We start from the raw sequence: 18265 nt of genomic DNA on the forward strand, positions 1-18265 counted from the left end.
CATCAAAACCAAGGGTAAGCTCATTTCTTTTATGTTTAAACTTCTTTTCTTTTCTTTTTCATTTAGCCCTTTTTTAGTCCTAAATGTGCTGTTGATCTTAGTTTTCTTTCCTTTTTTCACCTTAATCACCTATTTTTGTTTTCTTAAATATCAAAATCATGTTCTAAAGGTCGATGGATGGTGGAGGTTGTGGATCAAATGCTCCAACATGGAAATATTACAAACCGGTGGATTTAAAGACACCTTTCAAAAGGATAGTAAAGTGTAACTTTTGTGCTTTTGTAATGCAGGTGGATTGTATAGATTTAAATGTCACATTGTAGGGCATCACAACAATGTATGGTTATATATTCATCATATTCCCTCTGATTCATGTCGAACTTATGAGTTTCATAGAAGATAAACAAAAGGCACAAATACATGCAGTATTCATTGAAGAAAAATTGCCAGAAGTTATTCTTGAATAAGAAGATGAAGATGAATCATCAACATCTCAAGCTAGTGGCTGATCATTGGATCTTTAATTTATAACTTTTTATGACCTTTCTTGGCCCTATTTGTTATGTAAAGTTGTATACCTTTTTTTGGTATGCAGTGATACTTTTTTTTAAGTTTTAACATTTGCATTTGTGATAATTAGATTTAGCAATGGCTTGACGTGATCGTTATATATATATATATATATATATATATATATATATATATATATATATATATATATATATTCTCGTAAATATAGATTGTATTAGGATACATTCAAATGTATATATGCATTTTTTCAGTTTTAGAATGTATTCTAGGGGTAAAAGTGTAATTTTTTATTTCTTTTTTTTGTTCTTTAGGACAAAAAATCTTCAAGGGTATTTTTGTCCATTTTTGGTTAGTTGTTGGGCTGAGCCCAACTAGCCATTGGGCTAATCCAAGGGCTAGCTCAACTAGTCGTTGGACTAGCCCAACGGCTAGTTGAGTTCTTCTCTTCCCATTCCTTTGTGTAGATATGTGGGGATTACTCCCCATTCAATGCATGTTTTTCTTAAGCATTTGAGTGTTAATAAAATTATATTTTTTAGTTTTCTGTTTAGCCCTTAGTAGCTTGTGTTATGAGCTACATTGTGTTGTGTTTTCCCATAGTGGCTCTTGTACTTTGCCCATTAGTGGTCTTGTGATTGTGCTCCTTCTCTTGCGCTCTCATTACATGGTATCAGAGACAATAGGCTCTTGATCCTAATGACCTTAGTGAAGATCATGCCTCTTCTCGGAAGAGGTGTCATAGTCTCAAGTGGTCCTATCTCTTCATGCTTGTGCATTATGGAGGAGTTCGTGTTTGTCATGCCCATCAAGTTGAATGGCTCCAACTAATGCACTTGGGCCTCTACAATGGAAAACCACATCTTATCCAAAGGACTCATCAAGTACATTGAGGGTGATTGTCTAGAGCCCCAACTCTCATTTACAAAATTTGAGAATAGGAACATTAAATTTCTCAATGAAGACGAAAAGGAGGCAACCACCCTTGAGTTCGAAAAAAATCACATGGAGTGGCAGATGGACAATGCCAAGATATTGGCATGGATCGTGAGTAGCACGAACGCTTCTATTCTTGGTAGTGTGGCATGATTCAAAGTTGTCAAGAAAGCATGGGAGTTCGCATATAAGGGTTGCTTGGTGAAGGATCGCCAGTCAGGGAAATTGACTGGGGAAGGCCATAAAAGGAGAGATTTATACATGGACTTTTTGTGTATTCCAAGAAACTCTTTTTGTAACTACGCCTAAGAGAAAAATATTGAAACTTGGCATAGAAGACTAGGACATCCAGGTATATTTAAATTATCATTTTTCTTTTTTGAAAAAAAATTGTAGTGAAAAAAGAATTTGTTTGTAAAGAGTGTATACTTGGAAAAATGAAGACTTCATTTTCCTTCTAGAACTTATGAGACCAATAAACCTTTTGAATTGGTGCACTCGGATTTGTGGGGACTCACTCCGATCATGTCAAAAGAAGGATTCTCCTACTATGTTTACATTTATTGATGATTATACTAAATATACTTGGATATATTTTCTTAGGCAAAAATCAAAAACTTTAGCTTATTTTAAAGAATTTCATAATTTGATTAAAAATCAAATTCAAACTTTCATATCTTTTATTCGGATTTGGCAGGTGAATTTTTTCAAATGAATTCAAAATTTATTTTAAAGAAAATAGTGTTTTACATCAAAGATCTTGCCCCAAAACTCCTCAACAAAATGGTCTTGTCGAAAGAAAGCATAGGCATATTATAGAGACTACTAGAACATTGCTTACTTCAAAACAATTTCCTAAAAATTTGTGGGTCAAAGCCGCTCTTACAATCGTTTATTTAATAAATAAAATGCCATCTACTTTGAAAAACATATTCCCCTTAGAAAAGTTCTTCAACATTAAACCGGATTTTAAAATATTAAGAATTTTTTGTTGTAAATGTTTTGTCCTTTGTGAAAACAATTGAGTATTGAGTATTCTTTTTTGTTTGATTTGTTGCCTAAGGAAAAGAATGAATCATCTAACCCTAATGATGTTTGTGTTAATGATGTTGAGAATGATTGTATTATTGGTGACTGTATTGATGTTGATGTGAATGATGATTCTCATAATGATGTGAATGTCGATACTCATAATGATGTGAATGTTGATATTCATAACCTCCTTAGCAATAAAGATAATGATGTTCAAGAATTTAATGTCTACTCTTGGCATAACTATGAGAAACATTCATGTGCACTTGATAAGTTCTTGAGGTGAAACCAATGATAGGAGATGGGATCAAATATCTAGGCCCCCGACTAGATTTGTGTTATATGAATCTTTTTCCTTGAATATAGAGTGTGTTTTTAGCTATACATGTCTTTTATGAACCTTCCTCATACAAAGAAGCCAAGGACCATCCTCATTGGGTAGAAGTTATGAATGTTGAGTTGGATGCTCTACATAGAGCTAAAACTTGGAAACCTATGAATCTTCGTTTAGGCAAGAAAATTGTAGGATGTAGATGGGTATTCAAAATTAAAACTAAGATTGCTATAACTTTAGAAAGATATAAGGCTAGGTTAGTAGCCAAAGGATATGCTCATGAATACAGAATTGATTATGAGAAAACCCTTGCATTTGTAGCTAGAATGACAAGTGTTAGGAACCTCATAATTGTAACCTCTATTAATAAGTAGTCGATTTATCAGTTAGATGTCAAAAATGTCTTCCTAAATGGGGATCTTAGTGAAGAAGTGTACATGGACCCCGCCTGGGCTTGAGGTTGAGCAAGGTAATGTTCTTAGACTTTAAAAGGTTGTATATGGTTTTAAACAGGCCCCTAAAGTCTAGAATGACCGCTTTAGTAAAGTCATGATTGGTCTTGGTTTTATATTTTGTTATATTGGCACTGCTCTCTTTGTTAAGAATGCAGGAATAGACATCGTCATTTTACTTTTGTATGTAGATGATATGATTATTACTGAGAGTGATAGAAAAGAAATTGAAGTTATTAAAAATACTCTTAAAGAAATTTTTGATATGTTTGACCTTGGCTTTCTAAAGTATTTTTTAGGTATTGAGGTTGCTTACTCTCCTCGAGAGTATGTTTTGTCTCAAATAAAATTAGCATTTGAGATTATTTTTAGGTTCAGGTTGACAGATAAAAAGGTTGTGGGCACTCTCGAAGTCATCAATGCTAAAATAAGGGCCAACAATGGAACTCCTTTAGAGGATCACATGCCTTATAGACAGCTGATTGGATCTTTACATACTTGTCTATCACTCGACCCGACATCGCGCATCTGCCAGCCAGTTTCAACATGCACCTACTTCAGTTTATATGAGTGTAGTCATGCGGATCATTCAATATATAAAGGGCACCTTAACTAAAGGACTATTCCTATCATCTTCTTATTTAAATTTAATTACTTATACCGATTCTAATTGGGGAGGCAATCCTAATAATCGGATTTCTACTACAGGTTCCTATGTATTTTGGAGGGATTCCCTTATATCCTAGAGGTGTAAGAAACAACAAAATGTGTCACTTTCTTTCACCGAAGTTGAGTACCGAACAATGGCAACTACCACCACCGAAATTGTTTGGCTAAGAAATTTGTTGAAGGGCATGGGTGTTTAGATCTCTACTCCTATGAAGATGTGTTGTGATAACAAAAGCATCATATACATTGCAAACAATCACACCTTCCATGAATAAACTAAGCATATAGAGATGGACTGTTACTATGGTCGAGAAGAATATTTCAAAGGAACCATCGAGCTACCCTATGTAACATCAAAATATCAATTGGCCGACTTCTTCACCAAATCCTTGCCATCGCCTCATTTCTCATTTCTTCTTAGCAAACTGTCTATGATCTCCCTGTCAATTTGAGGGATATATATATATATATATGGAGGGGTAATATTGGCTACTAATTAAGGTATGAAACTAATGAGTAGAAATCACTTTTTTCTTCAAAATTTTCCAATTTTTTGTAGATCAAATGTTACGTATGTGATCTACATGGTTTGTTTAATAAGAAACTTGTTTTGAATCATGCGATTATGACAAGTAATTAGGTTTCTACAGAGGTCTAAAAATCAACGGCCCACAATGTGCCAAAATTTCATAACTCAAAAGATCACAGTTTTACATCAGCAAAGCACGATCCAAGGCTTGATCCTTAGCAAACAAACCATGTTGAAAACATCTATATGGTTAGATTGAATCGATACAACTTGCACCTATGATTTCTAGCTCATTAGTTTTGTACCTTCATTAGTAGCCAATATTAACCCTATATATATATTGTATTAAGAATATATACATTCAAATGTATATATGAATTTTTTTCATTGTTAGAATGTATTCTAGGGGTAAAAGTGTAATTTTTATTTTTTTATTTTTTTTTTGTTCTTTAGGAAAAAAATGTCTTCAAGGCATTTTTTCCATTTTTTGTTAGTGATTGGGTTGAGCCCAATGGCTAGTTCAGCCCTTCCCCTCCCATTCCTTTATGTATATATGTGGGGATTACTCCCCATTCAATTCATGATTTTCTTAAGCATTTGAGTGTTAATAAAATTATATTTTTTGTTTTTTTTGTTTATCCCTTGTGGCTTGTGTTGTGAGTTATGTCACATGGGTGCGGGTGTGGGTGCGGGTGCCGGGGTGCAGCACTTTCAAAAAACTTGGGTGTGGGGGTGCTAGGGTGTGGCAAAAATATAAATATAAATATATATATATATATATAATCCAAAAGTTGGACATAAATGACCCTAGGTGCAGTCAGGTTGACCGCACCGGGTGCCGCACCCGCGTAACGTCCCGTCGACACGGATACGGCACCCAGTTGGCCGAGTCCCTGTGACATAGGTTATGAGCTACATTGTGTTCTTGTGCTTGCCCATAGTGGCTCTTGTACTTTGCCCATTAGTGGCCTTGTGATTATACTCCTTCTCTTGTGCTCTCATTACAGTGATAAACCGGTGTGGCGATTTTGTGAGATTGCCAACGATTTGAGGCAGCATAATGTATTGAGATGCAGATTTGTCGTGCATTGATTAATAGAGGCGCACATCGCATGAAGCAACACATTTTTCAAGAACCCGGTGCTCTAGTGCGACCATGCATGTGAACCCCAGATAATGCACATGCTACAATATCTACCAATCTTGGTGAGATATATAGAAGGCAAGAAGCAAGATTATAAGAATTGGCATGTGAGTAGAGCCTTAATGCACTGACACAACTTAATACAGAATCTGATTCAGATGAAGAGCAACAGGAGGCACAAGCCCCACAACAAGATGTCATTTCTGATTATGAACAAGGAATGTTTGACAATGAAGATGATTCATGAGTCTTGTTGTAGTGCATTATGCAGTTGTATTAAACTTTTGAGTCTTTTCAATTTTTTAGTCATGTAGTCAACTATGTAGTTGTAGTGAACTTCTATGTTATTGACTTTATGAGTTTATATAGTGAATTTTTGAGCATTTTGACTTTTGTAGTCATATAGCAAAGTATGCTTCTATGTTCTATCAAGTATCAAGTATCACTATCATTAATGTGAATGACATGCCAATAGTCTACTATGTTTATTTTTATATAATTACTTGTTTTTAATTCTTATACTCATTCTTGTTTATTTATTTTTCCTTGTGTTCTATGTTTTACATTTTTTTATTTGTTTTTCTGATTTTTTGTGATTTTTAAATTTTTTTGCATAATTTAAATGTTTTTTTCCTGTATCTTATGATACGATACAATACGGTACAATTACAGGTTCTGATATGCTAATTACAACATCGATGCTGACTGTGTGAAACTGGTTTGATTGTGCCCATGTCCATGAAGTGTGTTGGAGTGTCCATGAAGTGTCCTAGTGTCATGTCGTGTCGACACAAGATGTTCATGCTAAGTGAAGTGTCCATGTGACATAGATAGAAGTATAACAGATCATTATTTGGCCCAACCTCAAGAGCAATTAAACAACTCATTATAGAAGTACAATAGGCCATTAGATGCTAATGGCATTACATAGACATGCAGCTAGAGTACAGCAAGACATACAACATCTAGTTCAGCTAAACCCACGTGAACAGATCTCCTGGATTTGCTAAAGGTATGCCTATCATCTAGCACTCACTTATAGAATGCAAGAACAAGTAGAAAGATTTTAGGTGTGAGATCAATAATTCACATAGTAAGAAATAAAACTAACTGCATCTAATACCACTGTGAACAGATATAGTGGATTTGTTAGAAACCTGCTTATGTATTTAAGGGATGAAGCATATCCTATGCCATCAAGCCCAATGTGCAACCCAACCAAAGTTCTGTTACCATAGGCATAGGGCATTTGAGATTTCATGCATTAATCATCATTCCCAAGGGCATTTAACAAATTATATAAATGTTAAGAGACACATTTCTTAGTTGTACTTCGGAAATGGAAGATATCCTTCTATGTCCCATAGGTATCGGTGCAGATCTATGCCACATGGATACAGATGTGGGAGCAGGACATGATGCTGCTATGCTTGGTATGATACAACAATTTTCAAAAATTAAGACACAGGGACACTGCTGCAAACACACATACATGTATATATGTGTGTGAGAGTGTATAGAAAACAACAATTAAATCACTATAATTAAGAACATCAAATAATGAAACTATGATAACAAATTAAAAAAAAAAAGAACTCAAGTGAATATGAAATTGAAAGGAAACAAGGTCCTCCAAAAGATATTCACCAAAGCACCAAAAGAACATTCACAAGCCACAAAATGGTCTCTCACACAAACACCCACTAAAGGGGCAAACACAAGAAATAAAAATAATATTTTATTGATCAAGACCATGCAAGAAGCATACATTGAAGTGGGGTTTTGCCCCATATTTATACACAACGGAGAAGGGGGTTCATAGACAGTCGTTTGGGCAACGGCTCTAAATAGAGCGGTTGGGAGCCCAACGACTCCTTATGCTGACTAGTTCAAAACCAAAAAACAAAAAAGAAAAATCTTAATCCTAGTTACTATCTAGTTACATTACATAGATATACATGTATATATATCCATATAAATAAATATATATATATATATATACATTTTTAACACTCCCCCTCAAACTTACGGTTGGATAACCGAAAGTTTGTCCAAAAGAAAGTAGAATCTAGGAGCAACGAGAGGTTCAGTGAAGAAACCCGTCAATTGATATTCTAAAGTAACGTAGGAAAGATCAATAGTATCATGTAGGAATTTTGCTCGTACATAGTGACAATCCATCTCAATGTATTTGATTCGTTCGTGGAAGGTCTGGTTGTTGGCAATGTAGATTAAACTTTTGTTGCCACAGCACAGTCATGATGCTCCTTTACTCTGAACGCCCATGCCAGCTAGCAATCTCCTTAGCCAGACTACCTCTATAGTGGTTGTAGTCATAGCTCGGTATGCTGCTTTAGTTGAAGAGAGAGAAACTTTCTACAGCTTTTTACACCTCATGAAGTCAACGAGTCACCTAAAAACATACAAAAACCAATGGTTGAGTATCGGTTATTTGGATCATCTCCCCAGTCAACATCAATATACGTAATTAAATCTAATGAGGAAGAAGCAGATAAGAAAAATCCTAAAAAAATAGAACTTTTGATATATCTAATAATACGCAAAACTGCTCTCATATGAACAGTGGTGGGAGCATGCTGAAATTGGCTCGTTGTGTGAACTACATGCACAATGTCAGGTCTCATAATTGAGAGATATGACAGAGCCCCAACAAGTTTGTATGGTGTTGGATTTTCAAGTGGTTCTCCATTGTCAAACTTCATTTTGACATTTACAACTTTGAAAGTGTCAAACTTCTTATCATCTGAAATATCTGACCTGGCAACAATATCTAAAGTAAGTTTAGATTGAGTCAGTAAATAACCTCTAAAGGAATCAGCAACTTCTATATCAAGAAAATACTTTAAAAAACCCAAATCAGTTATTTCAAAATGTGTTTTGAGAAGTCTTTTAATGTTTTCAACTCCCTTTTTGTCACCTCCTATGATGATCATATCATCCACATAAAGAAGAAGAAGAATACCTGCATCAAAAATCTTAACAAACAAAGTTGTATCAGTTAAACAAGATTGAAATCAAAAAGTATAACTTGATTAAACCTGTCATACCAAGCCTTTGGAGCTTTTTTAAGGCCATACAGAGCCTTATCTAAACGAAGAGTCTTTCCTTTAGGAATAACTATATCAGGTGGTGCCTCCATGTAGACTTCTTCAATCAATTTACCATTGAAAAACACATTATTAATATTCATTTGGTATATAGGTCATTTCTTCACAGAGGCAAGGGCTACTATGGTTTGCATTGTGGTCATCCTAGCAACATGTGCAAAGGTTTTCTCATAATCTATTACGTACTCTTGAGAGTATCCCTTGGCAACTAACCTAGCTTTGTACCTTTCAAGGGTTTCGTCACTCTTGGTTTTTATCTTATAGACTCATTGTAAAACTCAATGTTAAAAAAAATCGGTCCCGGGTCGGGTCTGGACCCAACCCAGATCCATACCCGAGCCAACCCCAGCCCGTCGAACGGGCTTTCAGGGGCTGGCAAGAGGCGGCATACAGGGGGGCTCCCACCCCCTGCGGCCTCTACAAAAGGAGCGAGAGAGGGGGAGGAGGGGCGTTCGAGCCTCTCCCCCGACTCTCTCTCGTCTCTCGTCTCTCTCCCCTCTGTCTCTGCTCTCCCTCCCCGGCGACCTCTCTCCATCCGGCAGCCCAGGTAACCCCCTTCTCCTATCATTTCCCATCCTTTCTTCCTCTGGGCTCGCCGGAAGGCTGGCGGCCCCTGTCGTGCCTTCCTCTTCCCTCTTCCGACAGGCAAGGGGGCTCCGCCCCCTTGCCTTCATCTCTTTTAGCAGGAAGGGGGCTCCACCCCCTGCCCTTTTTACTGTTCTGGCAGGGGCCATAGCCCCTGCCCTTCTCTTTCGAGTAGGGGCCGATGGCCCCTGCCCTTCCCTTAAGAAAGGAAGCAGGAGCCTTCGGCTCCTGCCTCATTTCTTGGAAACCCAGCAGGGGCCGATGGCCCCTGCCCCTGTCTCGTGTTCTGTCTAGCAAAGCTCAGCAGGGGCCATTTGGCCCCTGCCTCCTCTTTTGGAAAGCCGCAGGGGGCCTTTGGCCCCTGCGCTCCCTCTCTCTGCTCATTTTTCCGGCACGGGCCATCGGCCCCTGCCCTTTTTCTTTCTGGTAGGGGCCGATGGCCCCTGTCCTTCCTTTAAAACTAAGCAGGAGCATTCGACTCCTGCCTCCATTTTTTAAAACCCAGTAGGGGCCGATGGCCGATGGCCCCTGCCCCTCTTTTTATAAACCTGGCAGGGGCCGATGGCCCATGCCCTTCTTTAAATATCTGGCAGGAGCTGATGGCCCCTGCACCTGTTTCCTTTTGCGGCATGGGTCATTGGACCCTACCCCGTTCTGTTTCAAGTCTGCAGGGACCGTTGATCCCTGCCTTGTTTTGCAGAGAAACCGAGACCCCAGTCCTTTGTTGTCGTTTTCCTTATTCACTTAAATGCATGCTAATAACGTACCTTTGCAGCTTGCGCAACGGAGCCCGTTCTCGCCCCGCGAACCGAACCGGCGATTACCTACGCTCGTAGACGACCTCTTTCTCGCAATACCCCGAGGTAGGGGAAATTGCACAAGGACTTAATTAACTGAAGCTAGCTTCAATAATTAAAGGCCGAAAGAACAAAAATATATATTTATATACGTATAAGTATATAAGTATGCTTTTAGCTCAAGGACGCGGTTTCGCGATCCTTGTCCTTTATTTACGCATTTTCCTGCTTTCTGTCTTTAATTTGCCGCCGCGCTTTGCGCCCAGGCTTTTGTTTTCGCATTTCCTACTTTCTGTCTTTAATTTGTCGTTGCGCTTTGCGCCCAGGCTTTTACTTTCGTATTTCCTGCTTTTTGTCTTTAATTTGCCGCAGTGTTTTGCGCCTAGGCTTTTGCTTTCGCATTTCCTGCTTTCTGTCTTTAGCTCAAGGACGTGGTTTCGCGATCCTTGTCCTTTGCTTTGGCATTACTTGTTCTATGTTTGCCGTCGCGCTTTGCGCCCAGGCTTTTGCTTTCGCATTTGCTGCTTTCTGTCTTTAAATTTTGCAACCTCAATGGATGAAGGGAGTCCTTTTATATCGAACATACGGTTTTGCAAACAATGTTGGTTTTGAAGCATCACAGCGGGTCATCCTGAATCAAGCATTCAGAAGGAGTAGTTCCTCTATTCTAGTTCGCTTTTCTGACATAGCTCGAGATTACCCAACATCCGAGACTCGAGCAAGCTTGTGAGCGTAATTTTTCTCATGCGAAATCCGCACTTACCATTTATCGTTATCAGTGTCAAAATTTGTGTTGCATATTGACACTACGATAATGAATGTGAGATTCGAGAAAATCACATGCCATAAGTTGGCACATGATATTGGTCATTTCAAAAGTTTAGAATGATGACATTACATCTTTGCAAATTATGTTGTTGAGGCTCCTATTAAGGACCTAGAACCCTTCCTCGTAACGTGCTCATAGACATGCATGGCATGCGAGTAATACGACGGATGTTGAGACGGTCATTCGACCTCGACCAGTGCTATGAGCACATGGGTAAACCACATTACAGATTGATTGTTTATCGCCTTCACAGGTAAGATGCTCGATTGGGTCAAAAGACCAGAGCATGTAGAATGGGTCGTTGGTTAAGTAACCCCTGACACACTCATTCGTTTTCTTGTTGTCTATCAAGGGAGAGGACGGATTGGTACACACACTTCGATGGACAGGTTGTTAACAACCATTCTACGAGCAAAGACTGTCCCCAGTCATCGGAGTTAGGGGATGAGACTACCAGATATTATCCTAGGTGGTAGATCTTTTGAACTTCTGCAGAAGTAGGATGCATCTGTAGCCACGAACGCCTTTGGGGAATCCTCTCTCGGCTAACGGTCGTTCCCTTAGGAACGGACTCAACTAGCTATTTGATTTATTCAAAATACATAGAATAATAGACGCCCAAACTAGTCTCAGTTGTTTCTACGAGTCGCGTCTGCGCGTACCCGCAGGCCAGTTAATGATGGAACATAAAGTAACTTGTGCACTCCACTTGATAAATCGTAGAATTGTGTTTTATGCTTAGTGATCTAAATTCATTATTAAATGTTTTGTTACATCTTGCAGCATGTGCTAGTTAGACTTTTACTTATGCTAATAAACTGCTCATGTTAGTTCAGTAACTGTTTACTTACTCATCACACATAGTTAATTATTTATGCTTCTTTCAGACATTTCTGTCTACTTGTGCATTACTAGTTTTTCACGAAACTAACCCATTTTATGGGTACAGGTGATGATTAGGTGCTTAGCAGGCAATGGCACGATTGCGAGATGTCTTCAGGATCCACTGTTACCACTCGCAGCTCTTGTCCTGATCATTTTGGGTTTTTGTTACGGATTTCTTAAGGAAATCCAAATTTTGTACAACTTAAAAACTATTTATAATACGAATGTTTTCATCTAGATATTTGCAAGTTATGCCTTTGTCTTTTTGCTCTTTTAGCTAACGTGCCCAAGATTGTCGACTTGCCCTCTTTTCTTTTAAAGAAATGCTTCCGCTGATTTTATAAATAAACTCTGAAAATAAAAAGGATTTTCTAGCCTTTAAACCATTTTCAAAAGGTTTACAAGTTTAAAATTTTGGGGTGTTACACTCATTGACAACCTATGGGTTTCTTTCCTAGGGGAATATCTTGGACAGTCCAAGTATTCACCTTTTCTAAAGCATCTAATTCTACCTTCATGACTTCTACCCATTCAAAATGTTTCTTTGCTTCAGCATTGTTTGAGGGTTCTATATAGGAATGTATCAATGCAATGTAAGTTTGATACTTAGGTGAAAATGACTGATAGAGGTTTTGATACTCTTTATAACCTTCTAGTTTGTATTTCTACATGGTTTTCATTAGTATATTTTTCAAGGGCACATGGATGTTCAGAATTACTACGCCTAGAATATTGAATACAATTATGATTTTGAGTTTGTTCTTCACTTATCTCATTGTCATGAGATTCTTCTTCACTCACTATATCATTTCTAATATCATGATCTTCATCAAGATCAGCATCACAATCACCAAACTTTGAAATTAGATACAACAGGAAAGAATACTCAGTTATGTCCTTAGGATTTTCAAATTCAAAAAAAAAATCTTTTTCTAAGAAACACATTTTTTAAAACATGTAATTTCTTATTTTTAAAATCAAAGCATCTATAGTTTTTTTGGTTATTTGCATATCCCAAAAAGACACAAGGAATAGCACAAGGAGAAAATTTATCATTTTTATCAGTGAATACAAAATATTTGCATCCAAAAACCCTTAGTATAAAATAATCAAGGACTAAGTTTAAAAAAAATTTCAACTGGTGATATATTTTTCAAGATAGCAGATGGCATTCTGTTGATAAGATAAACTGCGGTCAAAGTGGCTTTGACCCAAAATTCTTTAAGTACTTGATTTGAGATAAGCAAAGTTCTTGTGGTTTCTACGATGTGCTTATGTTTTTTTTCGGCCAAGCCATTTTGTTGTGGAGTGTAGGGGCAAAATTTTTATGTGTAATACCATTTGATTCTAGGTAATCTTTAAAATCTTTTAATAAAAATTCTCCCCTTGAATCAGTGCAAAAGCTAGACATCCTTTTGAAATTTATTTTTGACCAAATTGTGAAATATTTAAAAATATGAAAAAATATCAGATTTATGTTTGAGAAAATAAATCCACGTATGTCTTAAAATCATTAACAAAGATTACATAATATGGAAACTCAACCTTAGATATAACAGGTGTTGGGCTCCAAACATCCGAATGTACTAACTCAAGCAGTCGTGTAGAGACAAAAGTTCTTTCTTAGAATGGTCATCTTTTCATCCTACCAAGAATACAATCTTCACATGTAAATTTTTCAAGATAACAAAAATTTTCCATATTTGGAAAGTGTTGGATTTTGGATATATTAGGATGGCCAAGTCTTTTATGCCATAAATTCAAATTCAGTTTCTAAACATTATAACGAAAGGTATTTTTGGGTATTTTCAAAAAATCCATGTAGTATAATCCTTCTTCCCTATGGCCTTCCCTAATCAACTTCCCTAACTGGCGATCCTACACTCGACAACCAATAAAAGAGAATGAAACATTATACCCATAGTCAGATAATTGAGAGACAGACAAAAGATTTAGGTTTAACTTGGGAATATATCTAATTTTTGAAATAGAAAAACCTTTTAAAATATTTTTGAAATTTTCTATTCCCTTCATCTCAAGGGGTATCCCATCAGCAGTAAAAACATTTGACATGCTTGAGTTACGACCTTCAGATAAGATATCACCATTTGGTGTCATATAAAATGAGGCACCTGAATCAAGAAGCCAAAGAGTTTTACCAGGGTCAGAGATACCAACAGAAGATACTGTGGCTTCAGTTGATGAAGCTCCTTTGAGTAAAGGTTGGAGAGCTTCTACAAGTTGAGTCAAAGACATGCTCTCAATGTTTGATTCTTATGTAACTTTGAGCTCACTTTACTCTTGTGTAACTGATGCTACCTTCTTCTCATAGAGCCTCTTTAATTTAAAACAATATATCTTGACATGTTCCAGTTAGGACAATAATAACAAATAATTTTTTTTCCTCAAATTCATTGCCTTGTTTTCTATAGTTATCATTGTTTGCTCTCTCATAATGTGGTGGTTTGTAAGTATAGACATGGTTTCCCAGCCAAAACACGGCTAGGACCAAATCATCATCTTCTTTAGATGTCTTCTTTTTTAATCTATTTTCCTCCATACTTACCTCTTCAATAGTATCTTCAATAGAAGAAACTTTTCCTCTATGAAGAAGAGCCAATTTGGTAGAATCAAACTTCGGTGTTAGACCAGTGATAAATTGATAGAAATGCTCTGCATCAATTTGTCTTTGACGGAGTTCTATGTCTTTGGGACAATGCCATTGTGGCTCAAGAAGAGTCAACTCATTCCAAAGGTCGGACAACTCGGTAAAGTATTCTCTAATACTTTTTCCCCCCTTGAGTCATAGTGCATACTTTGTCTTGTAAGTTGCAAATGTAGGCAACATCTTTAAGAGAATATATTCTCTTAAGATAGTCTCATACTTTATTTGCATGTTCAAACTTGGCTAAACTCGAGTACTTCTTGATATCAACACTACTAATGAGCCAAGACATGCCCCATTCTCCATTGTTTCCATTTTTTCTCATATGTGACTATAGCCTTGGTATTTTTCACCTCTGTAAGATGTACTTTTTTTTTCCTTTTATCTTAGTAAGAATTAGTTTGGATTCCAAATCTAACTCATCCACTAATCCCCACAACCCTTTCCCCATATGAAGTACTTCATGATTGAAGCCCATGTTACAAAGTTTGTGTCATTGAGCTTGATGGGTTTTAGGGCGACATTATCATTGTCATCCATGTTTACAAGGGTTAAGAGGAAGAATAGAAGATACATAAGAGGAAGACAAAGAGGAGATAATTAAGAAGATCACGAGCACTCCACCACCAAGAGAACACTTCCAATGAAAAGCATGAACACACGAGCACTCCACCACCAAGAGAGCACCTTCAATGAAGAGCACGAACGCACGAGCACTCCACCACTAAGAGGGCACAACAAGCTCACAAGCACTTGAGTGAATTTTGCAAAAGAGACTTTATCTCTTCGAAATCTTGAGTGGCACGCTTAGCAATGCACCAAAAAATCAATTGATACCATGAAAGGAAACAAGGTCCTCCAAAAGATATTCACCAAAAAAAAACAAAGTGGATACTCAAAGAGTTCTACCAAAGCACCAAAAGAACATTCACAAGCCACAAAACGGGCTCACACACAAACACTCACTAAATGGGCAAACACAAGAAATAAAAATAATATTTTATTGATCAAGACCTTGCAAGAAGCATACATTAAAGTGGAGCTTTGCCTCATATTTATACAAAAAGGAGAAGGGGGTTCATAGAGAGCCGTTGGGAGGCCAGCGACTCCCTAGTTGACTAGTCAACTTATGCTGACTAGTTCAAAACCAAAAAACAAAAAAGAAAAATCCTAATCCTAGTTACTATCTAGTTACATTACATATATATATATATATATACATATAAATATATATATATATGTACACATAAATTTAAGAGATAAGTAAATAAGATCATAAACGAAAATATATGAAGTTAATGATATAATGTTGACTGTGTAAAACTGGTTTAACTATGTCCATGAAGCATTGTATCGTGTCCAAGCGTCGTGTTGACATGGGATACGCATGCTAAGTGAAACGTCTGTGTGACATAGTTGCGGATATGAGGTACAACTCGGGTATGAAGGTACGACACAAAAAAATTTTAAAAGATGGGTATGAGGGTATGGCTATACAATGTTGTAAAAATCATACCATATCATAAAATATGATACAGTGCATCGGAGTATCAGCCCATGGGCCAATATGATTTACATAAAAGAAAATTCTTTTGCTCATGACGACTACTTCAAAAAAGAAAAATTGTCAGTAGTATCCATTTTAATGCATATCTATGCTACATCAAAGATAGCATGGTTTAATCAAATTATGGGATAAAGGCAACCATAATGATGCACACAATTTGATGGATGACAAATTCAAGCATACAAGAAAACTACAAATGCTTGAGTTTTAGATGCCCTTTTTATTAGGAATTTCACAAGGCCTAATACTAGCCTAGCCTAGATTTCGTGCAGTTGAACTCATTGATCTGGAATTTTATCTAGATTTCTAAAAACGCAAATATCTTGCCATGAGTTATGGTTTCAGAACTTGTGAACAACAATCAGAAATTTGACATTGAAGATTTGAAATGGACTTTCAATCAACTGTCACGTATTGTGTGTTATATCATCTGCTGTTGCAGAATGTTTTCATGGCATGATGCTAGTGACAACTAGCTCTAACAGCAAAAACTTGGGACTGGTGTGATTCCCAATGTCAACACTGCATTCATGAATAAGAATTTATATGTTTACTAAATGAGCATCCTTGTTTTCTGAGTCAAGCATAAGCCCCATAAGGCAGACACTGCAGTAAATACAAGCAGTCTAAAAAAATCAACAAGAAATCAGCTACATCAGATTGAAGTTTGATAAAGAATGACAAGAACCATATAAAGATATCCCAAGAAAGATTTAAAAAATACAAACTTTAGCTTGTGGAAGTAAAGGTCTCGTTCCTCGAGATATGATGCTGACAGTCTCCAATCGTAAGGAACAGCAACGATTGCATTTGCCTCGATACCAAATTCAATGCACCATCTCACCCATTCTTTCCATACAGAAGAAAGAGGACCTGGGTAATGTACCATCAACATTACTTCTAATCAGAGAGATGATTATGTGTAGGTACACACCGACTCCCATCCCAAAAATCAAATTCTTATCATGTCATGTTGCCAAATTTACACAACCAGGGGTATGTTGGATTTAACAATAACGTTGAAGGAGATTTTGGAGAGAAACCATTGATAACTTCGCAGATGGCAGATAGCTCTCTCTCATCTAAGCTCAGGCGAAGACAACTTTTATGTCACTAACATTTAAAACTTAGCAACTGGCCAAATTGAGGAAAAATAATAAATAACTAGCCAGAGTAGCACAACTATCTCTCCACTCATCTTGATCACATAGAGATCATATACATAAATATCAGAATGAAAACCCTAGCAATTATGGAGGCATGTATGTTTCCTGCCTCTTGACCTTCTTCTGGGCAAGCTTTACAAAAATAAGAAGCTACAGACGTAATAAAGATTATAAAGCATGGCCATGACAGAAATAATAAGGCTCTCAACATATCTTTCAGCAAGTGCCAAGTGCGCATGCAAAAATCAGACAACTTCTCCATCCATATCATATCTTTGTTTTCTTAAATAGGATTTTATCAATGATGCTTTTTTTCCTCGAATGCCTAGAATTTTACCTGTGATATAACCAGGGTCTAATTCTGTGATTGCCGAAAGGCCACTATCAGGGCGAGATTTGCATTCAGGATGATCTGTTTGATTGTAAGGGTCTAGCAACATGCACTTGAGCCAGCAATTCACAGCAGATAAAACCTACAAGGATCATCAGATAAAAGCAATGACGGTGAACCTCATTCATCCTGAAATATTTTATATATTCCGTGTTGATCTTAGGTAACATTTATCATATGTGTGAAATTGAATGAAACATTATCTTGGATCTAGTACCGCATACATGTATAAGTATGTACATGCATGCACGGACACACACACACATGTATGGACAAAAACTTATTCATGAACATGGAAGCAAGTACATTATGCATATGCACGTGAGTTAGTTATCCGTATTTGGATCATGATATGATAGCAGGTAAATTTTTTGGAAAGTTTTTTAAAAAAGTTTTTTAAAAAAGTTTTTCAAAAAAGTTTTTTAAAAAAGTTTTTTAAAAAAGTTTTTTCTTCAGAAAATCTTTGAACTTTTTAAATGGTAAAAAAATGTTAACATGGAAAAAAAACTGAATTTGAAAATGAACTGCTATCACAATGTTAACTATCTGTATTTTCACCATTTCCTAACTCCTCTAAATGTTCCTAATTTATGAGTGCAGTGGAATAAGGAATTTTTCTCCTCCTAAT

The 18265-nt window shown here is 36.8% G+C and overlaps 1 protein-coding gene across 1 annotated transcript in view; it reads right to left on the bottom strand.

Moving 5' to 3' along the window:
• LOC149819268 (phospholipid--sterol O-acyltransferase-like) overlaps positions 1-18265 on the bottom strand; it is a 70754-nt gene that overhangs the window by 51548 nt on the left and 941 nt on the right. The window contains exons 2-3 of the mRNA XM_089985309.1: positions 17584-17719; positions 16809-16953 (exon numbers count right to left, since the gene is read on the bottom strand). Coding sequence (XP_089841435.1) covers positions 16809-16953; positions 17584-17719 — 281 coding nt within the window. The remainder of the gene's footprint in view (positions 1-16808; positions 16954-17583; positions 17720-18265) is intronic.

Source organism: Nuphar pumila, chromosome 13, assembly GCF_984573655.1.
Source record: "Nuphar pumila chromosome 13, dmNupPumi1.hap1.1, whole genome shotgun sequence".
NCBI lineage: Eukaryota > Viridiplantae > Streptophyta > Magnoliopsida > Nymphaeales > Nymphaeaceae > Nuphar > Nuphar pumila.